The sequence below is a fragment of the Blennius ocellaris genome (assembly GCF_963422515.1).
Source record: "Blennius ocellaris genome assembly, chromosome: 20".
Taxonomy (NCBI): domain Eukaryota; kingdom Metazoa; phylum Chordata; class Actinopteri; order Blenniiformes; family Blenniidae; genus Blennius; species Blennius ocellaris.
This window is the reverse complement of record NC_137669.1, coordinates 10,475,642-10,500,291: the sequence shown is the minus strand read 5'-3', so window position 1 is coordinate 10,500,291 and position 24,650 is coordinate 10,475,642. Positions and strand designations below refer to the sequence as shown.

Below are 24,650 nucleotides of genomic sequence, written 5' to 3'. Positions count from 1 at the left end.
GGGACATCCGATGATCTTTTTTTAAAAACTTATTAGTGCTCTTTAAACCCACGCTGTCGTTATAGTATTTATTTTGAATCATTAAAACGTCAGCTTTGTAGATACGAAATGAATAAGCAACGGCAAAGTAATTTTTTCTAGTGATTTCAGAATATGAAGTGATGCCTCCTCCTGTCCGCAGCATCACTGGAAGCTGCTCAGCATCCCGGAAGTCCAGCAGGAAGAGAACACAGCATCGCCACAGCTTTGACAACAACGGGGACAGTAGCAAAAACATCGGCCCGTTTACAAGCGGAAATCAAATGCAAAGGGTACACTTTGATTCTCAGAGCGGGATGACGCCCATGTATGTCGTTTTGTCGTTTCGTCTGTGCAGGATCCTGTTTTGCTAGCTGTATAGTGACATGACACGACAGAGCCTGTGCACGAGCTAATGTTAGCTCCTTAGCCAGATTTAAACAAGATTAAGCTCACGCTCACTGAGCTCGTGTCGATCAGCAGAGGGGTGTCTTACCTGTGACTTGTTTTCACGATGTTTGTCGCAGCGGATCAATGCCATGACTGTGTGTGCGTTAGCTGGGTTAGTTGAGTCGAGCATCAGTTATGACTTGGTGTTTTTTGTTGTTGTTGTTGTTGTTTTTCTTCACATGCATCTACCTGAGGGCTGGGTCACGAGGATAAGCAGTGATCACTGGCTTATTATTGTTCCTCTATGTCACATTCACACGGGTCTCGTGGTCATGTGCCTCACATGTAAACATCAGTTTTCACATCATAGATGACAGTGGCAAGAGCCACAACTGCACAAAATCTCCAGAGAAGACTGAGAGCTATAAACACAATGTACACGAGAGTCGTGTAAAAGTCGATTGTAACGGGAACCTGAAATTTCAGTCCAGTAGAAGTGTATTCTGCAGTGCAGGCCAATGCTAATTGTGAGTTTTATGAACTATAGAGCTTGGGTGTAGTGTTGTGATGAACCTTGATCCAGGCAAACAAGTAGTACATGCCAAACAGCTGTCGCACAATAAGTCTATCAAGTTTCATTTAAAGTGCATGCCTCAATTGTGTTTGAAACAGGACGCTCAAGGAAATCTCCAATTTGCATATGACTGCAATCAATAGTGCAACTGAACTTAAAAGACGCATCATAGACTCATACGTCCTTCCTTTTCATTCAGCAAGACAAACAAAATATCTGACATAGCTGCCTTACCGCAAGTGACTGACTCACAGATCCAGGGAGGTGCCTTGGCAAATGGTTGCATTGTAGCTTCCACACCCATAAACTGCATTAAATAAGCTTTTTTTTTTTTCATTAATTACTTTTTTTTTTATGCGTTTTTTTCAGAAGTCAAGCCAATTTAATTCTACTGTATTTATGCGTAAACACTCGGTCTTGAATTAGTCTGTTTAAATATTGTGAGGTCAGCTTAAGAGTCTGGTCCTTGTTTCAAGTTTACTTCTAAACGTCCAAGTTTATTCTAAAGGGCTTAAGAGGTAAGTTTATTTTAAAAAAAATAAATCTGGTGGTTTGATGAATTCAGGTGTAACAGTTTAGTTTTTTTTAGAATATATAGTTTAAGAGTGTACTATATAAAGAAGGTGTTCTTTCTCCTTTAAAGGTTAAGTAAGGTACTGAAATGTCAACGTGCGATTTAAAGAGATATTAGAAAGAATCTGGGCTTCCTTTGAAGGATCTAGACCTGATTTTAACAACTGACATCCGCTTTCAAGTGCAATAATAATATTTTTTTCAAGAGTGAGATAATATTGAAGAAATCAAATCTAATTTAAAAGATCTGGGTTACCTGACTCCAAATCTGTCTTGTTTTAAAGAGTCTAGGTTTGGTTTAAATAGAGTTGGTCCTCTGATATAAAGGTGCACTTAAAAAGTCTTACTTTTAAAGAGTTTGACTCCAATGTCAATAAAGAATTAGTCATCTTGTTCAGAAGGAAGTTAATGGGTTAAGTTTGTTTTAGACACAAAACCCTTAAACACACAAACACCGTGCTCAATGTGATGATGGTGTGTCCTCGGGCTTTTACTGCAAAGTTTTTTCTGCCCTGTTAAAGATTAATCTGTTTAATTGTTTTTCTCTCCTACTCAATATGACTTTGACAGGTGAAATGAATAACCTCTGAACGTTTTCTTATGCGGAACAATTTGTTAAGTCATGTCTTCCAACTTGAACCTGAATGCTTGTACCAATTTGCCTGTGTTGAAATGGAGTACGTACGCTTGCAGCCAAAACTGTGGCTCGGAGGTTCCGAGATTTCCAGAAAACTACGTTAAAGCTGTGAAGCACGTTGACATGCTGCTTTGTGCTTGTTTCAACATCTGTTGATCTTTATTCTTGAAGATCTTTTCATTTTGAATTATTCTGATTGTACTGTGCCTCTGAGTGTGTGCAGAGCATTGGTCTACCACTTGTGCCTTATAAATAGTCTTTTGTGGACTTATGATAAATACTACTACCTCATACTTATTTCACACAGTTTTTTTGTTTTTTTTCTCCTTCCAGGCAAATGAAGTGACCAACAGGAGACAATGTCATCATTCCAGGTGGTGGACTCATCGCCGGGGAGCAGCGTCAGTATCATGGAAACATCCAACTTTGCCCATGTCATCTTTCAGAATGTGGGAAAGAGTTTCCTACCCCAGGCGCCCTTGGAGTGTCGTTACACTCTGACCCCGTACATTTCTCCCCACCCCAAAGACTGGGTGGGCATTTTCAAGGTAGATCACACAAACACACACACACACACACACACACACACACACACACACACACACACACACACACACACACACACACACACACACACACACACACACACACACACACACACACACACACACACACACACACACACACAGCAGCTGCTCTTCCTGAGAACCTTGCTTCACACGCAAAGTCAGCCATTATCAATTATAGACTTCGACTTTTATTCTAATCGGAATCATTTGTGTAGGAAATATAAGGGTTGGAGATTAAAACCCTTTTCTGCCTATTACCCGAGTGTCTGTGACATGGATTAGCTGTTAGCCTTTTATTAATTGGACATAGGTTTTGCACTTGCCACATTAGCACGTGCATCCGCCGTGACACTAATGCCTGAGCTCTTCACTACACGCTTAAAAACTCACCGCAAGCTTTGGTGTGGCCGCTCTGCATGCACGAAGAGCAACGAGTGTACATGGTGGGCTGGCTGCAGTAAGTCTCACCGGGGGGGGGGGGGGGTTGCAAACATTTGGTGCTCCTTATGAACCACCCTGATTCTTATGAGGTTCCTCTTTTTCTCTTTTAACCCCCACTTCACTGAGCAGCTCCCGACTTTGTTTCCATCAGTTTGTTCTCCGCTTCCTGCTCGCCGGTGTCCCCCCTCGGCCCCGGTCTTTTATCGGGGCCATCAGATCTCACGTAATTAGCAGGAAACGTGAACTCGGAAACTTCGTGTCTCATAAAAGTGGGAAGACAAACATTTTTATTGTTGTTTAGGAGCTGACTTCAAATCCGCCAGATCAGTTGGGAAAGAATAAAGAGTGTCGGTTTTATTTGGAAAAAAGCCAATTGGAAAATTTAATTGTGGTAATTCATGCAAATGAAACCTGTTTGATGGTTAACGCTTCATGTTTAGGGAACAAGAAGACCACTTAATCCTCTTGACGCACAAGTCTGTCTCTTTGTGTGTTAATAGTGGAAAAGCTCCTCATCATGAGTGTGAACTGTGTATTCGAGGAATGAGTCCAATCAGCTCCTGGGAGACGTGATAAAACGATTAGATACATATCCTCTATGTGGCAGTTTTATTTGTTTAAACTCTTCACTCTGGTAACACTCATAACTTTATATAGCGCTCCTCGCAACGTCACAGAAGTAGAGAATTTGGATTGCGATTAAACTTGATCTTAGTCTGCTCTAAAGTTATCTAAATCATATTTTCACACATCAGAGAAAACCATAACAAGACAAGTCTGTAGAATTTGAAGCAGACTTTATAAACTTATCCTTTAAGTGCTTTGGGGGGGGGGGGGGTAGGGATTCTCTGAGACAATCACCCACATACACTTAAATTGATGTTCCAGAGAAAACAAACGGGAATTTCTCCACAAACTGGCCCTGAACAGGATGCAGTAATCGGATTACTAGTTATCTCAGCTGTGCCTCTCACAGACGTCTCCTCCAATCAGACAAGACAAAGAAAGGCTGTGTGCGTCTCTTATTCATCAGAATTCACAAAGACAATGGTCCCGATGACTCACGGGAGACGGTTACTGCACGGTGCACTAAGTAGCCCTGAAACCTTTAGCGAGCTGAGCTCTTTTTAAGTGAGTATCTAGGCTTGATGAACTGAGGCTGTAATGCAATGAATACATGTGAGCAGCACGAGACACTTTGTGGATGGATCATCTGGAGGAATCCACATTTTCAAGAGAATCTGTTACACCCAAAACACGCTTGCACAGGAGAAACATGCACACTCCACATAGAAAGGCCATAGCCAGGCTCGAATAGGGGAGGTATTTGCTGTGAGACGAGAGCGCTCACCATTGCTGTTTATACGTGTGTGGTGTTTTATAACCCAATCGATCAGCGTATGAGCGGTGTGGGAACCCGCGGTTCTATGGAGCTTTCACTGTCTGTATTTCAAGAGATATAATTCAGAGTTGACCCTATTTTACACGTTGTTGCAAGATAATGTGTAAAGGATGTAAAGGAGTAATGTTTGAGCGACCAAGGAAGAGTCGCTCGGGCTTCCCTTTGTTAATGGGGAACATTGAAACCACTGCCATGCTTAGACTTTTTTTCAATGGTGATTCGGTGTCACACTCATAAATGTATGAGTGTTACATTGATGTGGATAGTACCAGTGTTAGGAAGTTAGTAGTTATGTACGCTTCACAAAAAGTGATAATCTGCTTTAGTCACTGAAGAAAATGATACAACGTTTAGAGTTCCGCATTGTATGTCGATGATTTCCCTTGAATGCTGAGATGAATTGAGGAAGACGGCATTTTCATCCTCTCACCTTACATGTGTGTATGTGCTGGAGAAAGAAAGAGAAACTGGCTCCCTGTGTGAATTTCTCAAGATGGCACAGACAGGCACTGCTCGTTTGAGTTGTGTACAGACACCCCCTAGTGGCGAGAAATATTCATAGTACTACATTCAGGTGAAGGCAAGTCGTTTCTCCTCATTTGCATTGTGCACACAGTAAATGCTGATAATATTACTGGCAAATCAAGCATGTCAAGTTTTGTGCAGTGACAGTACATATCAGAAACGGATCTGTTTACCTTTATTTATCCACTGATAGCTGGTTTAGATTGCAGTTTGACACAGATATGCGCACACCGACACTCGCACACATGCACACAGGTCCTGAAAAGCCCCGTGAAGGTTTTCAGTTGTGGCATGTTTGTTGGGTCGGCTGGGAGAAACCCGTTGTGTGAGTGTATAATTAACATGTCATCGAGCTGCTCGCTCACACCTTGACTGAGTGATTGATGGCTGCCGTGCCTGTGATTATTTTATAACATCACTCCTGTGCTGGAATACCGCACCGTACCAAACCAAATGTCAGTCACCTTCACTCTGCAATTAGCAAAATTATTTATGTCTCTTCTTACTTGAACAAATACACGTGACCACACAAGCAAGCTTGGCTGGAGTCCACGGTGGGCCGAGCCTCTCGCTGAGGTTCGCTTTGGAGGTGGAAAGAATGTTCCTGGCCCAGATTTCCACGCTGACGATTAGCATTTGTTCAAAACAGGATTGTGTTGTGTGTAATCTGGTGGCGGCTCCAAGAACCACAAGTGCGTATAAGACAACAGCAGCATCTCCCATGAAACGTTGACAAATGCTTCGAGGAATCTGGCTGATTTGTCAGTGTGCGTCAAAGGGCCGCCTCTCCGGTATTATCCTGTTTCACTTCAAAGGTTATTTTAATTATTGTTCTTTTGGATCTCTTTCACTGCAGATCTCCTTTTATGTCAACACCAAAACACTTACCGACATGTCATCATTTAATTTCTGGCTTTGTAAAAACTTCACAAAAGCAAACAAGCACTCCCAGTCTTTAGCGAATCCTATAATTTCCTGTATTGGATAATCTTCCAACTTCCGAATTTGTGTTATTTTGCCACTTACTGTGATGTGGCTGTTCAAAAGAGGAATCTGTATCAAGCTCATTTGATTTTCTCAGTTTTTTCTTTTCTTTTCTTTTTTTTTTAATTAATTAAAAAAATGTTCCAGAGTACAACAGGTGGTTGAGTTAGCTCAAGCTGAAGAGTAGTTATGTAATGCAACAAACATGTCGTGCACATGTGAGCTGAAACAAGGTGTGTGTGTGTGTGTGTGTGTGTGTGTGTGTGTGTGTGTGTGTGTGTGTGTGTGTGTGTGTGTGTGTGTGTGTGTGTGTGTGTGTGTGTGTGTGTGTGTGTGTGTGTGTGTGTGTGTGTGTGTGTGTGTGTGTGTGTGTGTGTGTGTGTGTGTGTGTGTGTGTGCGCGCGCGCGTGCTTGTGTGCTTGTGTGCTTGTGTGCTTGTGTTTGTGTGGCTGTACATGACAGATTTACGATGCAGGACCTGAGTTATGGCGTTCCCAACGCCCTTTCATCATCTGTCACCCAACAACACATGAAATCCAGGGAATTACGCTTCCCTTGCCATTTTGTGTAAAATTTTCACCCCCCCCCCCACTCCCTATTTTTCACCCCTTTTCCTCTTTCCATGGCGATCGTTTTCCTGCCGTCTCACGGGTCTGCGCATGTGTGCCCCCCATACCCCCCCCCCTCCCGTCCCCGCCCAATTCTGACACCTTCACTGCCCCTCTTTTTTGTGAGTCCAAAAGGGGCAGGAACTAATAGGAAGAAGTGAAAGAGGAGGTGTGTGGAAGAATGAGGGGGCCAGGGTTTTAAATGTTTCCATACTTGCCTTGAACATTGGATGAAACCCCCCCCCCCCCTTTTTTTTTTTAAATCAATTATGTTTTCAAGGAAATGTGAGGTGGCAAAAGTGTTAACATGCTCTCTTCAAATCAACAAAATGTATTAAACTGAATGAGGTCACATGTTGATCTTTCCTTTCTTTTTTTCCTTTTTCTTATTTGTTTACATGTCCTCAGGTGGGTTGGAGCACAGCCCGGGATTACTACACCTTCCTCTGGTCTCCCATGCCTGAAAACTATGAACCAGGAAGCACAGTGCACAGGACTGTGGTGTTTCAAGGTACACAACAACCCCCCCCCTCTCCACACACACACACACACACACACACACACATTATGTTAAACCACCATACAGGCTCAGGGTATTCCACAGTAACTCCTCCATTTTACGGCGTGTATAAAAACCGGTACTTTTATTTAATAAGGGAACACAACCGCAAACGGAGGCCTGGGACCCGAGCACCTCTCAAACCACACACATACACACGTTGAGGGCCTGCAAACTGGTTTTACTGGGGCTGGAACGGTCAGATATTACGCAGTGAAAATATGAGAGTGTGCTGTGGTGTGTCAGGAGTCAGTAAAATCTGCCGGCTGCTGGATATCCTCGACTTTGCTTCCCCTCAAGTCCCACAGTACCCGGCCGGCTGTGGTCACACGTCGGAGCGGAACTATGAGCTGCTCGAAACGACGCTGGAAGAAGTCCAAGTCGTTTGGCCGTCGTTTCGCATCTGAGACGAGACGTCTTTTGAGTTTCATGCATCTTTTGATGTAACTTCATCCATGTTGGCGTGATGGGGCAGTGGATCCCAGCTGAGTAGAACCCCAGCAGGTCGCTACTCCGTCACGGGGCAGACACACAAATTCTCACCTACTGCCAAGTAGCCCCAAACGCATATTTTTTTAGGCTATAGGAGGAAACCGGAGCACTCGGAGAAAACCCAGTGAGATTATAGTGACTCCACACGGAAATGCCCCCAAACCCAACCTGGACCCGCAACAGTTCTCACCATGAGGCAAGAGTGCGAGCCGCCATGCCACTGTGCGGCCTGTATTTTCATTTAAAAAATCATTTTCCACTGGCTAATTTTCTTTCTCTATAATCAAGAGTCCAATCACCAGCTCTGTGTTAGGTGGTTGTGTTATTTTAGCTCGGATGAAATACTTTTAATTAACACTACTCATTACTTAATTAGATACTAATTGATGACATATGTTACATTGAAGTGAGTATTGTAAGACGAAACATAATCTCATAAATATACTTGTGGTGTCAAAGGAATTGCTGCTATATTTTTGGGGGGATGGATTGACTTGATAGTAATTGGTATGATTTAATCACGGTTGAAGTGACATGATGGGCTGGTGAATGCGGGAGGATTTGATTTATGTCGTTGCTGAACGTGAATGGACAATGGGTGAAGAATCTAAGATGCCCACACTTATGTCGTTGCTCTGCAGGTTATTATGTTCCAAAATCTGATGGAGAGTTTTACCAGTTCTGTTATGTCACTCACACCGGTGACATCAGGGGAGCGAGCACACCCTTCCAGTTCAGGTCAGCCACACCCACCGAAGAGCTGCTGACTGTCACCGAGGATGACAGCAACTCGGATATACTGGTTGTCACCACCAAGACCGGCCTGCTTGAGGTACAAGAAAGAAGGCGTCGGGTTCTTGTTCATCCATTGTCTGTAATAAAGGAGTCCGTTTTATGTCTCACATATTCGATTAGTGTGAATAGTGAGGAAACAATCCTGCGTTATATGATGTTTGCAATGTTGGTGTTTGACTACGTGTATGCCTCATCTTCTCCCTCGTTCTTCCCCGGCCTGGAAGCGTGTGGAGGAGGCGCAGCAGGAGCGCAGGGAGCTTCTGAAGGCCATGCGTCTCCTGCAGGAGGAGAAGCAGCAGCTGCAGGAGGAGCAGAAACGCCTGGCTAGAGAGAGGGAGCAGGAGAGGGAGACGTGCTGCCTTCTGCGGACACACAACCAGGTTAGTGAGACGATTGTGTGTGTGTGTGTGTGTGTGTGTGTGTGTGTGGGGGGGGGGGGGGGGGGGGGGCAATAAAGAGGTATCGGGTTTTCGTCTGCACAGACTGTACACGGCATCGACGGGAGCGATAAATACTGGGGACAATCCAGTAATGTATCCGCAGCAATGTTGCAATCAAGGTAAGCCAGGTTCTGTGTGTGTGCAGTTAAGTGTGTACATGGATGGATGGCGGTTGTTTGCACATGTGCAAGGAGCCAGTTCCTCACCAGTGATCATAGGCCTCGCAGCTTCAAAGGCCCCCACGAATAATCATGCGCCGCGTTCGCAAGACACACAAATGGCCGCAGCCTCAATGTGTGTGTGTGTGTGTGTGTGTGTGTGTGCGCGCGGATTTATGTATGTGGAATTGTACACCAGTCTTTCTCTGCCGTCTTTAACGACCTGACTCAGTGGGCCAGAACGGAATCGGGACACGGGTTTTTCTTGGGCATCTGGCGTCAGGGACGATGCCATCGCAACCGCAGTGAACAAACATGACGTCAAACACACACACACACACACACACACACACACACACACACACACACACACACACACACACACACACACACACACACACACACACACACACACACACACACACACACACACACACACTTGTACCCATGCACATACTGACCTCCCCCTTCCTCCACTGTCACACTCACATTCAGGTTCTTTACCACAAGGCTCCTGTAATGTGCATTCACACATGCACAGGCGTGCGCGCACACACACACACATTGACAAACACAAACACACTCATTATGCCACCCGCTTGCAAATCCTTTTAGTCTGTGTGTGGAATGAGAGGAGGGTAGTCCACAAAACCGCCTGTCTGAAAAAAGCGCCCTGCCCAGCCCCAGGGACAAACACCACTCAGTCACGCGATCCAGTGGCCACTTCTTTCTCACTGTCTATTTTCTCTCTCTCTTTCTCTCTCTCTCTCTCTCTCTCTCTCTCTCTCTCTCTCTCTCTCTCTCTCTCTCTCTCTGCTCTGATAAGAAAATGATTCATAATTCAAATTCAAACATTTAATCGAAACACAAAATGAAACAAAAGTAAACTTCTGCACTTGTTTCATCTTCCTGATCCCTCTTTCTTTCTCCCACTTCCCAAGGATGAGTCACTATCCACATTTTCACGGTTTATGAGTTACTCATGATAAGCAGTAGCTTGGCACCAATGTCTGAAAGTAGTCAACTGAAGGAAGCTGAATGGAAGGAGGGAGGAGAAAGACTTTTATTCTAGTCTCTTATCGCCCCCTAGTGAACGTCTTTGGTGTATGCTCACACACAATGTGAAAAGGCTGCCTTGACACACACACACACACACACCATGCAGCTTTTCCATTCAACAGGCTGGTCCCTCTATAGATATACGGCTCGCGTGACCTCTGTACAGTAGGTGTGCGAGCTCGTCTCACTGTGATGAAAATAGCCTTTGAGTTCAACATGAAAACACAAGTACATATTTTGCGGCTGCTAATTTTACGACTACACTTTTTATAAGGTCTTTATGCGCTGCTAAAGTGCTTTCCGAACGCCAGCCGTAAAAATCATACAGTAATCTGCGCAGAGCCAAGCCCAGAGGGAGAACGACGGGCCTGAGAATCCACTGGTACTACCCTTCATGTGCACTTCGCATTGGATTGACGGCTTGTGCATCGCGCTGCCAGCCGGTTCTTTGTTCTTGAGCATCTGTTTCTTCCCCTGCTCTTGTGAGACAGGAGTATAGTATGTTTGTGTTGGGCCACAAGTAGAAAGGAGGGCGTGTGCGCCTCTGCAGAGGTATGTTCTCTCAGCAACAATATGAGCTGAATCGGCTTCACTTCAATGAGTAATAAAAGGAAGTGCACTTGGAAGTATTTTCTCCGCAGGCACAGTACAAGATGCTCCAAGTCAAATACAGCATGTATGAATATTGAAATTATTTATTATACTTTGGACTGAATGTTTGTTTTACAACCCTCTAAAGAGTCACACAAGTCATAATTTGTAACTGGTGATTTGTGAGTGATGAGATTCGGCACATTCCCCCGAGGGGAAGTTCACATGTCACAGCTGCACTCCAAATATGCTTGGGGATAAAAAAGCTCAAATGTATTTGAGCTGTTTTGGAAAGTTGCAATGTGTGCAAAGACTCCAATGCAGAAATGATTAGTTCAGTTGGAAAAAAAAAAGAAGAACATGTTCTTTGTGAAAACACAAAGAGGAAGCAATTAAAAGACAAGAAAATACACGGCACAATTCCCATGAGAGTTCATCCTTGCAAAAAAAACCAAAAACGATCATCTGTTTTTAATCGAGGAGGATTGCGTAAATTTGCCTCAGTGATTTGGCTGCTCTGAAAGGCCACAGCGCCCGTCATCGTGATCCACAGCTGCCTCTCCGTCCCGCAGGAGCTGCTCCGCTCATCGCAGGGCCTGTCAGAAGAGAGGGAGGACGTGAGGAGGAGGCTGACAGAGGCCACGGACCGGGTCCGCCAGCTGGAGGAGGACCTGCTGGGAGTCACCCAGCGAGGCCTGCAGAAGGAGACAGAGCTGGATTGGTGAGTGGAGGATGCAGAGGCGCTGTTTCTGTGCGGCCGTAGTGAGTTAATGGGACATTTGTCACCGTCGTTATTTCCATAGTTACGTCATTTATGTCTGAATCTGGACGAAGCGGCTCCCCGTTGTGTTGCTTTGGGTCGTTCCTGTGTGGAGTTTGCATCTTCTTCTAGTTACGGGATCGTTTCCATCCAGTTACTCTGAGCCCCAAAAACATGCCGTTTGAGGTTAGCTTGTTTCCCCGTAGGTGTGAATGTGAGCCTTGTTTACCCCGGAACGGAAAGGTTGTAACTTCATCCCTCATAATGAGCTGGGATCGTTTAGATGTAGAGATAAAAGAGATGGATGAATGGAATCTGTCTCTGTTAAAACCACAGTTTAACCAATGTGGAATATATAATTCCCTCCAAAATGTAGACTTTTTACTAGTATGGCTTACTCCTTTGTAGTGAATAAGTAGAAGCCGTAATCAAAGAAGCGCTCACGTTGTCTGTATGGAATAAAGGTAGCTCTGTTTCGTCCTCATTTCACAATTCAACATGTTATTCATTCATAAAAAGGAAATTGCAATCTTGTAGTAGCATCACTTCACACTTTGGGAAAAAAACGACAATACTCTCTCAAAAGCAAAAGCAGGCATAAGCAATAAAAAAAAATTGATAATCATGATGCCAAAAGAAAGTATTTAATTTGAATTAATCGTAGGAAAAATCATTATACTCTTATTGATCGTTAAAAATTCCATGTTTTTTCTCAAGTTTTTGTATTTAAAAACAAACACAAAGATCTCATGATTTATTGATCCAGTCTGCGCGATCGTTTGAAGAAGCTGACAGCGGAGCGAGACAGTCTCGAGAGCCAGCTGAAGAATGAGAAGGACGAGCGAGATCTGTACAAGGTAAAGGAAAACCTTCCGCACTCGGGGGGAAAAAAAACAAAACCACAACAACAACAAAAAAGCACACGAATGCCTGTGCGCTGCTGTGAAACGTCGGGCCTTTTTTCAGGCTCACCTGCGCAGCACGGAGCTGGAAAACACCAAACTGAGCGCGGAGCTTCAGATGCTGAAGGCGGTAGAGCTGAACCGGGAGGTGACCATCGCTCAGTTCCAGGAGGAGTTGGAGAGGCTCAGAGTCTGCGTGGCGCAGAGAGACAGTCTGGAAAAGGAGCTCCTGGCACACAAATCTGACAAGGTAGCGATGTCGGTTTGTCACTTTAAAAATATAAGCCCCAGCAAAGAAAGACTTTTTTTTTTTTGTCAGTGAGAAAGACAAATCCATGTCACCAAACAAACGTAATTTCTGTGTGTATTTGCCATGCGTCCATGTTACCGCGAGCGTTTGTCCACTAAGATCGGTCCCAACCTTACACAAGCTCCCCTGCCGGTGTGCTCAGGCCGAGCTGGCTCGTGTCCGCGAGCAGCTCCGTCAGGCGGAGGAGCAGCTCCAGGCGTCCAGGCAGCAGGCCTCGCTGCTCGCCTCCGAGCTGCGGGATTCGGCCAGTTCCCGCGACCACACGATGACGGAGCTGTACCGCGCCCGCCTGGAGGCCGACAAGCTCCGCGCGAGCCTGGCCGACGCTCAGGCCGAGTGCCAGCGCATGGAGCGCCAGCTGGACCGCATGAGGAGCACCGCGCACAAGGAGGTGGTCAGTGTCCGGCTTCGGTCAAGCGTTCCGATTCCCTCTCGGGGAGGAGGCCAGATGGAAACGCGAAGGAGAGTCAACATGATCACGATTGAAAAATAAAAACTAAAGAATCACCAAAGATGTTTGACTTCAAACAAACTAATGACCCCCCATGTCAGACGGATAGTTGATTTCTGTACATTTGCTTTTGTTCTGTAAATCACCTTGTTCTCTATTTCTGGGAAAGGTGCTATATAAATACAATTTTACTTATTTTACTTAATCACATAATTCCAATAAAAAAAAAAAAAAAAGACTTCACTGCAGTGGGGTTTTTCCCAGATTTGACGAACATCTTTGGTAGCAAAAATTTGTAATAATGTACTCGTGGCCAATAATGTGATTAAGCCAATCATGTAATAGGATATTTGAGCCAATATCATCAATTAACTAATATGTTTGCAAGTAGCATTTAAAAAAAAAAAATCCCCATACAACACAGTAACTAAAGTTATTAGTATGGCTGCATTTATAAGCGATAAAAGCACATTATTGCAGGTTTTGTGCTTATTGAAAATAGGTATAGTGGACCAAATACATGCTATGCGCTCTCAATTATGGTTTTATTTTTTTACATTATTGTCAAGTTATTACGTCATCGGCTTTATGACATGATTGCTTGCTGCACACCTTCGGGTTGCAGAGGAGAGACACCCAATAGAGCTGCGTTTGCTTTTCTATTGCATGAAGAATTAGGCGTCACTCCCGTGACATTTAACAGAGAAAAAGAAGCAATTTGATGTGGAAATAGTTGAACGACTGTATTTTTGACAATTCTTGGACCACAGGTCGGGAGATGAATGAGCAATTACCTTCAGCTAAGGGGAAATGTCTCAATCGCGTGCTAAAGCTTTCCTTTCTTCGCCTCCTGCGGCGGCAGGGCGTTGGGACCAGCGGCGATGTGACGCCCAGCATGATGGTGGTGTCGGAGGCCGAGGCGGAGCTGCAGCGGGAAGTGGAGGAGCTCAAGCTGCGCCTCCACATGGCCGCCGAGCACTACAAGGAGAAGTACCGGGAGTGTCAGCGCCTCCGCAGGCAGGTGGCCAAACTGAACACGTCAGAGTCCCAGGGGGTGAGTGAAGCCACTGGACTGCCCCTACGGTCAGTTTTTTGTATTGGTCGGCTGAGGTGTGTTGTGTCGTTTGCAGGAGCCAAAGAGAAATGCATCCACCGAGACGACACAGGAGCCTCTAACCCCGAGCCCAGAGTCACCGACAGCAGGTACACTCACAGACGAGCAGTTTTACAATGATATATTTTCGATGAAAATACTGCAAATCTTACCTGGTATGCGGGAAACCATGTGTAGCATGAAATCTGACAGCGGTGACAGTAATTTGATACATTTATATGATGTGTTTTGTCCAGTTCACTGCTATTATTTCCAGTAAATCGCCACTGATTGTAGCCTCAGGCCCAAATCTTAACCCATAAACTTCATTTCTTCTCTTTATCGTCACCATCACAAGCGAATGTCTGACTGTGAGCTTGATCATTAACAGTTCAGTATACGTTCGTGAATGTAACATCTCGTAAATAGTTTCAAGATTATGTTGGGAAGAAAAAAAAAAAACTCAAAACAAATACATGTTGTTTTATTTAGAGGGATGATTGCATCTGCTCGCAGCTACATGCCTTATTGCTGGGGCTGTGACTCACTATTGGTCGGATCTCTTTTATCTTTCCAGTCACAGTTGGTACTTCTTGTAAAACAAGTTGCAGTGCTCTAACTGGAAACGTCCAACAAACACTCAATAGACGTCAGTTACTCTGCAGAGATGTGGAAAATCAACGTAGGTTAACTGCCGACATCTGAATTTGTCCCTTTGTGCCAACAAGTAGATAAGAAGTGATAGAAAGTGAAATTAAAGATTAAGAATGAATATATTTGACTTCTCCTTACTACTTTTTGAGTATTTGTCATAATGCGTGTAATAAATATTATATTAAAACTAGTTTAGAATTAAAGCAATTCAAGTCTGACTTTTGAACTATAAAAAAATATTTCAGATTGAAATATTTTTATTTTATTGAATTTATTGAAAATGTGGGGTTTAAAAAACAAAGTACTGCATTCCCATTGAATAGGACCACGAGCCCGACTTTCATTTTATATTTTGTATTGTCCCCTGAACAGAAAAACACAATTTCATGACATTTCTTTGTTTGTTTGATTTTGTTTTTTTTACAGGAAATATCGCTGCTGCAGTCCTCCAGCAAGCCGCAGACATGACAATCACTCCAGAATTCAGTAACAAGGAGCTCACTTATGCTGATGCACGAACCAATACGGAGAAGGAGGGAGAGGAGAGAGAGAAAGCACTGAAGAAGAGAGCCGAGGCGGAGGTGAAACCAAAGGAAGGAACAGAGGAGAAGAGGGAGAGCCTGCAGGAGGAGAGCCTGAGGATGACGAGCTGGGTGGAGGTGGAGAACGAGGGGCAGAGCGCCAAGGGGAGCAGTCGGGTGGAGAGCATATTGAAGGCCGAGGAGGAGGAAGAGGAGGAGGACGACGACGACGAAGAGGAAGAGGAAGAGGAGGAGGAGGAGGAGGAGGAGAGCGACAGTGTGGAGGAGCTGGAGGGGAGGAGTGTGGAGGAGGCCGAGATGGACCAGTCGCGCTCAGTGGAGGAGGAGCTGGCCATGATGGAGGAGAAGTGGAGGGAGCAGTGTGCAATCAACGAGACGCTCAAGCAGCGGCTGGCCAGCGAGGAGGAGCGATTCAGAGTAAGACGAACACCTTCGCTTAACCCCCCCGGCGGCTCAAAGCTCCACTGTGAGAACGAGCTGTCGACACGGAGCGTTCATGTACGGGCCTGTGGGTTTGGGAGCCGCGCAGATTGGGACCAGTAGTGTAGCAACGGCGTAACAAAACACCTGCAAATCAGCACCGATCCTCACCGTCCGCTTCTGGTGCATCAGATTCTTCATCCTCATTTACATTTCATTTGGATATTTTGGAGCGGGCGCTGCGGTCACGTACAATCACAATTCCCTGCGTTTTGACTTGAATCACAGTGTCAAGACGGCACAGGTTAAGCAAGGAAATCCATATATATATATATATATATATATATATATATATATAGCGATAGATTTCTAGTGTCAGTGAATCAATCAAAAGACGTTATTTACACGGCCCTCTTTTATGCAGGTTGCTACAATTCAAAGTGCCTCACAGGAAGAGTCATACAGTGGTCACAAAACAAAACATTTAAGAATGGATCCAAAAATTGAGGAAGAGCATTTGAAAGTTAACTTATAGTGCTTAATACATTTTCGAGAAAGAAATACATTTAAAAAAAAAAAAAATCTTTCAGAAGACGGCACAAAATAAGATAAGACTATTGAAGAAATTGTCAAAACAGAAGTAATCAGTGGGAAAAATTACAACGTAAAAATGTGTCTTTTAATTTTTAATCTGGCCTTTATTTTGTTGTTACTAATGAATTTAAAGTGCAGTTAATGAGGTAAATTTCTTTATTTCCCAAGACCAAGGTGACGGCCCAAGTTTCTGCTTGCTTTCATAAATACTTTACTGGAATTCTGTGCATCTTTTCATATAGGCTACAGATTATTCACATGTTTTAGTGCATGAATCACTCGCCAGTCACACATAGCTCTTCCATAATGAAAGAAATATGGATGTTCATGCTTTCTTCATATTTCATATTTGGTTGGAGGCTATCCTGCTCCCTGCAGTTTCCCTCATTTCTCACATGCAGCAGGTATTTTAACCTCTGGGTGGGGGTGGGGGTGGGTGGATGCAGCTCCTCTGGGTGGGTTTACATTACGGTGTCACACCGCCAGCGAGGTCGGGTGAAAGTCGCCTCGATCTTGACTGAGTCCTGACCTTTGCACGGAGCAATCCGTAATCTGTATGAAGTTGTCATCGGCAACGTTAAGGCCTGTTTAAAGGGGCGAAACTAAATATAGTTGTATTAACTCTGAAACTTACCAACTTCCATCCATCCATCCATCTTTTTATAGTATTTATTTTAAATGGACACTCACACGTGGACAATTTATGGACACCAGTTAATCTCACTTGCATGCTTTTTGGACTGTGGGAGTGAAACTGAGTTCTTGGAAAAGCCGCGGTGGGAGGAACATGCAAACTCCACACAGAAAACACTTCTGGTGACACAAAAATGACTGCGGGAAGTCAAATAAAATGAGAAATGCTCCTTTAACTCACCTTTTCAAACATGTCCCTCACTGTGCGGACGCCACTTGGCAAGTTAACCTCCACCAATCGTCGCATTTCGGCCCTCATGCAGCGAAGCTTCAGAGCAACAATGAGTAGAAATGCTGATCTGATATGGGATCATAGGCCTCCGTCTCAGAGATCCTCCACTGTGTGTGTGGTATGTGTGCGTGATCCAGTCGAGCCCTTGCGTTGTGCGTGCGAACGTACGCCAAAGTACCGGCTGATATTTAATCTCCATGAGTGAGCTTGTGTTTATCGGCGCTGTAAATATGGCTCTCCATCGACTTTGATAGAGTCTCCTGTCTTGAGGCGAGCGCCCCGGGCCCCGAGCTGCTCTTAATGGCCCCGGAGACTGACGGGAGAGGCAGCCGCAGAGCGCCATGCTTTACGGCTGTTTACATCAGCCACCCAGAGGATGGAGGGAGAGAGAGAGGGAGAGAGGGAGAGGGAGGGAGGGAGAGGAGCAGACATGAGGAGACAGAAGTGGGAGAGGGAGCACGGAAACGCACTGCTGCAGACTCCCATTCACCTGAACTTAACCCTGTAGCGCTGCGCCGTAAATTTACGAACCGAGGGTGGAGAGGGAGAGGGAAAGAGAGGGAGAGAGGACAAAAGGAGATGAAAGAGGATGAGGGATTAAAGAGCAGAGAAATCAGGATGGACAGATAGACATGAAGCAGAGAGAGAGAAACCATGGGAGAGGAGAGGGAGAGGATTTGGAGCCTTTGAAATGGGGTGAAATCAGAGAAGAGCCGGCAACTGGCCATGTAAACTATCCCACAGGGTCACTTCTGTTCCACGGCCAGAGATTTATCGCCCTCCCCTGCTCCGCTCCGAACTTCCCCTCAACGCAGCCCTTGCCTCTCTGCTTCACGTTTACGCTGTCGGGCCACACATCTGATGGCGCGCCGGGGGCGGGGGGGGGGTAAATCAAGCGGGCTGTTTACCTTTGATAAAGACGCTCTTATCACTGACGTAAAACAAAATGTCCTTCCCATCAACTCCCACAGCAAAAACCGAGAATCAATATTCGTTCGGAGAAAAACAACATGTACATTAGCAGAGTGTAGAATTCCAGGATTCAGTCTGAAGACGTCTGAGCTGATTCATCGGTGACCCCCCCCCCCCTGTTAGCACCGACGACAGAACCACTGCTGTAATGAAAATGTGTGCAAAATCTCCATTTCTCTGGTTTTAGATAAGAGTGAAAGAGTAAAGGCGCATCATGTTTGGTCAAAATGCTCTGTAAATTCTATTCCTTGCCTTTTAAAAGACGTCCTGGTATCGGCGCGTGTTCTGTAATCTTGTGGTGCTTAATTACTGTTGCCATCTTATCTTTGTCCCGTCGTTCAGGTGCAGATGGCAGAGCGAGCCAGCGAAGTGACCGAACTCAAACGCACCCTCGCTCAGGCTCTCAGAGACAAAGAGCAGCTCCAGGAGGTAAAATAGCACCAACACTGCTTCATATCACTTTTCTTTTTTTTTTTTCACGATTTCCTCTAAACACACCGTTAATGTATTTTTGATAGGTAAAATAACCTATAATGCTTATAGAATTCCCATGTCCCATTCTGGACTGGAGCGCACAGCAGCATCATTGCTTCTAATTATACGTTTCTGTGCAGCGTGTGAGCTCTTTCTGTAGCCTTTTCTCTCCTCCTCAACACTCCCCACCAGCCACTAATTAATACATCCATACTTGCTTCCTCCGCCCGCCGCTACAGTGCCATTAGACAGTGCAAATGCCACACGACGTGTCTGTTTCACCTTCCCAACCCAGGTTTAAATGTTAAACCTGATAGCAGCGCGCTAATGAAGTCATCAAGAGAGGAGGCCAGGGAGGATATAGGGAGAGGAAGGGAGGAGCTACCAAAAAAAAAAGAAGAAGAAAAAATGGAAGAGGGTGAGCAGCAGAGCCAGAGCACTGGGAGCCAGAGTCTGACACCCATTACAGTAATGAGTAGGGTACTAATGCTCTTGCTTCAAATATAATCACAAAGGGCAGAAACGGTGTAACGGGAAACTTAACTCTGAGCTGGAAGTACTTACTCACTTTGTGTTTCCGACAGTGGAACTGTGCGACTGGAAATGTTGATTAAATCACTTATAAAACTGAGAGTGACGTCTTTCTGAGGTTTTTTTTTTTTTTTTGCATTTCAACAATTCATATAGGAGGGAATGATAAATGTGTAAGTTTCATTGTTTCAAGTAAAAAGGATGCAAAGGGGAGCGTACGACCGCCTCACCGCTGTCTTCCGTCCTCTTGTCCAGGAGCTGCAGCGCCACCTGTCCAGACACCGTGTGCAGGAAGTGGCTGTTCAGGGCGCGGAGGTCAGGCAGCCCATGCTGCTACGCTACCCGCTCCCCTACCCCCAGGACCCCTCCCCGCCACCACTGGTGCCGCAGAGGCCCGCCGAGCTGCAGTTCGGCAACCCTTACTCCACGGACACCACGAGAGGTGGGGGAGAAACGCCATCCCAAACACTCCCTCTTCATCTTGGTGTTTGACTTTAAAGCCAATTCTCATTTGGACACGTTTACAGATCACGCGGACGCGGCCCCGTCTCCCGAGCACATGCCCCGCCCTCCGCCCGAGGCTCCTCCTCCTCCCTGCGCCCCGCCGTGCGCGCCTCCCATCACACCGCCCAGCCCGGGTCCGGGGGCGCCGGGCTGGGACCGAGAGGTGGTCTGCATCCAGCCGTCCCGGAGCACAAGCCCCCCCGAGAGCCTGGAGCAGTCGCCAGAGGAGCCCCAACCTGTAAGTGGCATGTGTAGAATGATGGAGACGCAGCCTCCAAATCTGAAAATGCATTCAAGTCAGGTTCCTTCCTGGGATTTTGTATGATTTCTTTTGGTATTGCATTAGGTTGCTACTCAACAACATATCTGAAGCCCCACATAAGACGCCTGAGTATCAATGCTCTCATGAACAATGATCCAGTTGTGTCCCTCCATAAATATGTGCTTTTTTTGATTCACGTCCAAATTTAGACTCCTTAATTTAAAATCACAAGGTTCTGAAAACACGTCATGACATGATTAATAAAGTCACCGCAGAAAAATTTCCTCTTCGTTACCTAATATTTTGCCGAAAGATTCCAAGAATTTATTCTTCATGCCCGGAATGAGGGAAGCGTGATAAATGAGTTTCACGTACTTTTCGACTGCTCCCCAAGTGCTTTCCTTTGTCAGTCACAGCCACTCACACTAACTTGCACCAATGGAGGCGGCTGCCATGCAACAAGCTCAGTCCGTTCATTGGGAGCAGTCTGGGGGTTCAGTGTCTTGCTCAAGGACACTTGGACAGATGGCGATTGAGTTTCGTATCCAAAACCTTCTGATTGGGAAACGACCTGCTCAACTAACCCAAACCAGACTATTGTGATATATGAATATTTACAATAAATTAAGTCTTTTTTTCTCAAATCCTGTTTTCCTCGTCCCACACCATCTAGAGCACGGACACAAAAAGCACATCAAAATGTGCAGGAACTTTTTGAAGACCGTGCTTTGACGATTGTTAACAATTCAGCGAGTCATTTCCTCAAAAGTCACGTTTAACAGTGAAACAATATACCAGTCAAAGCGGATGGGATTTTGGTGAAAAACACAAAAATGGAGGCGATGCGAGTTGTTAGAAAGCAGCAGGCACTCAAAAAACGTCATCTATAAGTAACTTCACACATCCAAAAGGCAGCTCGATACAAAGATGTTATTGATCCCCAATAGAGTGTCACACGTTTTATTCTGTTAATATTAGGCTGTGAATGTATTGAAACTATTTTATTTAAACGTTCGCCCCCAAGCTGGTTACTGTAGTTTTCAAATCACAACCTGGTTCATTTCAGGCAGAGAAAACAATTATTTTAACTTCCATCATCCACTTTCCATTTTAAAGTCCTTGTTTACTGATGTCATTTATCGGATTTGATATCATTTTCTATTTTATCCAACATCTTATCTTTTGTCTTGCAACTGCACCATTTACTCAGTTCCACTAATTCTGTTTCCTTTGGGTTTTTTTGTGGGTTTTTTTGCTTTTTGCTTTTAAAGTGGATTTTCTTTTTTTACCTAAGAAAAATGTGATATCAAATAAATAATTATTGCATACATGAATAATTCAGCTCAATATGTCACGAGGATAACAGGGCCATAATTGACGGCAGCAATAATTTGACCTCAGCAAAGCAAGGTGTCTTGGATGCGTTGCAATAAATGCACGATATACTAATTGCGACCCCAGCCGGAGCTCAGTGCTTCGCAGCCGGCGAATTCCTGCCAGGATTATCTCTGTCTGGTGTCTCTGGAGTGCTCCTCCTTCCCTGTAAAGGGAAATACTGGTTTGCCTTTAAAAAAGACAAAGCGTTGGGCTCATTTGCATAAATCTCTAATTAATGTCAGTCCTTCAGTGCTCAGGAGAGAAGAAGCCAGTAAGAGCCAGCAGAGAGTAATTAGGGGAGCTTTTTTTTTGCACTGGGAAGAAGCGGAAATCAGAGCCTTCTAAGACCGTGTCCGTGGTCGTTTGAGGTAAAACTGTAGAAAAACAAATTAGTGCACGTCTTTGTATATTGACTTACCTGAAGAAAAAAAAACACTCACACATGCTGGACGTACACCCGCGCTGTAAGTGGAAATAACCCTTCGCCATTATTCATGTGTTTGCATGTGAAAGGTGGGCGAAGGGGCTCAGAAACCCTGTGATCATCAGTCCAACAGACGCAGTGAATCCAGAGGCAGCTTCTGCTTCGACTCCAGGTAACACCTCCCCTGCCCCCCCCCCCCTTTCCCCAACCCTGAAAGACGAATTCTGATCATCTTGAGAATTGAAGCAGATCAAAAAAAAACAGGCAAATGCGAGGCGAAACGTCTTTTTCTGTACATCAGAAAATGCTCGCGCGTGGAATCGTTAGTCACACAATTTGCCACCCAATTTCTCCGGTGAGCAATTATCAATTTGAAAAATGACTCATGGCGTCCAAAAAAGCCGGGTGATCACAGGTTAAAAAGTCACGGTGCGGTGTGAGCAGTCTCACCTCACAGCGAGAATATGCGAGTCAGGCCTTTCTGTGTGGAGTTTCCATGTTCTCCCTCTGCCGTCTGTCTCAGTATCTGCCCTGCAGTGGACGCATGACCTGTCTTAGATGCACCCTGGACAGATGCTGATTTAATAATACCCATTTATAGCTATGAAGTAGTTTATGTAGATCGCTGATAAACTATAACCATGAAAACTTTATGACTTGTATGATTAGCTGTCGATGTTGTGCACCGAACAGGAAGAGCAGCATGACTGCCAGTAATAATAGGAAGCATTTGACTAATGTTGGCTTTTATTAGTTGCGTGATTAACAAATTAAGGTTTGGCCCATTGAGCATTCCAGGCACTCCTTCAAAGGGACGCCTCGTTGCGTCATTGATTCTTTTTTTTTCCCCCCCCCCATCTCCACGTTTTTGTTTGTCTTGGCTGCGGCATGCCGACCCGCCGGTATAAAGACACTGCTTCCTTTCTTCTCCACAGTGGTGACGTCCACAAGCGCTGTCCCCTGTGCGAGGTGATCTTCCCGCCTCACTTCGAGCAGCGCAGCTTCGAGCAGCACGTGGAGAGCCACTGGAAGGTGTGCCCGGTGTGCTCCGAGCAGTTCCCCCTCAACTGTCAGCAGCAGCTCTTCGAGAGGCACGTCCTCACGCACTTCGACGGCCACGTGCTGAACTTCGAGCAGGTGGACTGAAGGGGGGGCGGGGCCTCGCAACCCCCCCCCCCCCCCCCAGACAACGCTGCTTTGGGTACAGATATGAGTCGCCGGCTATAAGTTCACATTCGATCAGGGTTACGTTACGTCGTCTCGTTAAAATACAATCATCAGCACTTTTTTTTTTTTTTTTTTGCAATTTCTGAAAGAATGTAGTCGACTTTGTGAAAGACGGCAGTATTGTGATGCCAAGCTGTTTCAGTTTGAGTGGATTTTAATTTAACGCAACGGATGATCGATTGGTGCCACTGTTTGTTTCCGTATCCGTCTTTTTTTTAAATTAAATGTTATTTTATTGTTTAAAAGGGACAAAGCACCGTTTGATGTGCATGCCTATATTCTGTGTTCAATTCCCAAATTTCTTCCTACTTCCAGACTGAAATGTGGCCCAATGTTTAAACTTTGACAAGGCGTTGTAATATCTCAGTATTTTAACTTCACAATGGGGCCGCGTGTTCACGGTACTTACAGAATGAAGTTCTTTAACTACCCTCAACACACATTCACTCAACCAGTCATCTTTTTGAGCTTGGTAAGAAAGAAAAAAAATATGTGGGATCTCTTAAGTCACTGAGTATGTACATATATCTGAAAAACAGCCCCCCCCCCCCCATCCTGCTGTATGTATGACAGTGTTTTGCGAAAATGGTTAAAAACAAAAACAGCACTACATTTTCATGTTATCTGCACTAAATAAGGCTTTATTCTGAATGTATTGTACATAAATGAAAATAAGTATAAAATGATGACAGAAGGATGGACCAATGGCGTTTTACTTCCCGATGTGCACTTTCTGCTCTGCGGTTGGTCCCGAGGAGCTGCTACAGGACATGGCGTTTCACTTTTATCGTTCCGTACTTTCGTGTTTTACAGGTAGAAGTGTGAAGAAATCCAATTTAAAAACAATAACAAAAAAAAAAGAACAAAACATGGCTTTGTGCTTCAGTCCATTAGGCCTTCATGCTTGTCTATTTTCAGTCATCACGATGTATTTCCCAGACAGTGTCGTGTTCAGGCTTTAGAAACTGCACATGCACAGATCTGTATGTTTGTCACGTGTCCGACGCGGTCCTTCCCATGTGAGAATGCCCGGATGGCGGTTTTAAGTGTGTTCTGCAAAGATCTTTATGAATAAATTCAGCTTGTCTAAATGCACCTCATTGTATTTACTGTCCTTCATTGACCACGAGAGAAGAAATGACTCCATCCACCTGCTGCAGAGTTTTTCCACGTTATTTTGCTCTTTTTTTTTCTCAAGTCATTTCTGGTTTACACTTAAGCAGCTTACTCTTTTTTTTTTCTTTTTCTTTTTTTTAATAGAAAGACAGTTTGACATCTTTTACAAGTCATTCTGCTCAGAACCTGTTGTACCCCCGTACAAAAAGGAAACATTGGCCTCCACGTTACATATGAAAATATAATTTAAAAGCACTTGACAGACTCACGTTACAATACATTCACTGTACATGGTAT

At 44.8% G+C, this 24,650-nt stretch overlaps 1 protein-coding gene across 1 annotated transcript; it reads left to right on the top strand.

Annotated features, from left to right (window-relative positions):
• Positions 1 to 206: 206 nt before the first annotated feature.
• On the top strand, positions 207 to 24,332 carry tax1bp1a (Tax1 (human T-cell leukemia virus type I) binding protein 1a). Its single transcript, XM_080516483.1, has 17 exons — positions 207 to 311; positions 2,526 to 2,740; positions 7,130 to 7,232; positions 8,414 to 8,604; positions 8,792 to 8,947; positions 11,388 to 11,536; positions 12,342 to 12,432; positions 12,542 to 12,727; positions 12,930 to 13,181; positions 14,101 to 14,292; positions 14,369 to 14,441; positions 15,412 to 15,944; positions 18,781 to 18,867; positions 19,699 to 19,885; positions 19,971 to 20,185; positions 22,100 to 22,182; positions 22,946 to 24,332. The coding sequence occupies exons 2-17, from the start codon at positions 2,552 to 2,554 to the stop codon at positions 23,154 to 23,156; spliced, it is 2,898 nt and encodes a 965-aa protein (XP_080372609.1). The 5' UTR covers positions 207 to 311; positions 2,526 to 2,551; the 3' UTR covers positions 23,157 to 24,332.
• The last annotated feature ends 318 nt before the right edge of the window (positions 24,333 to 24,650 follow it).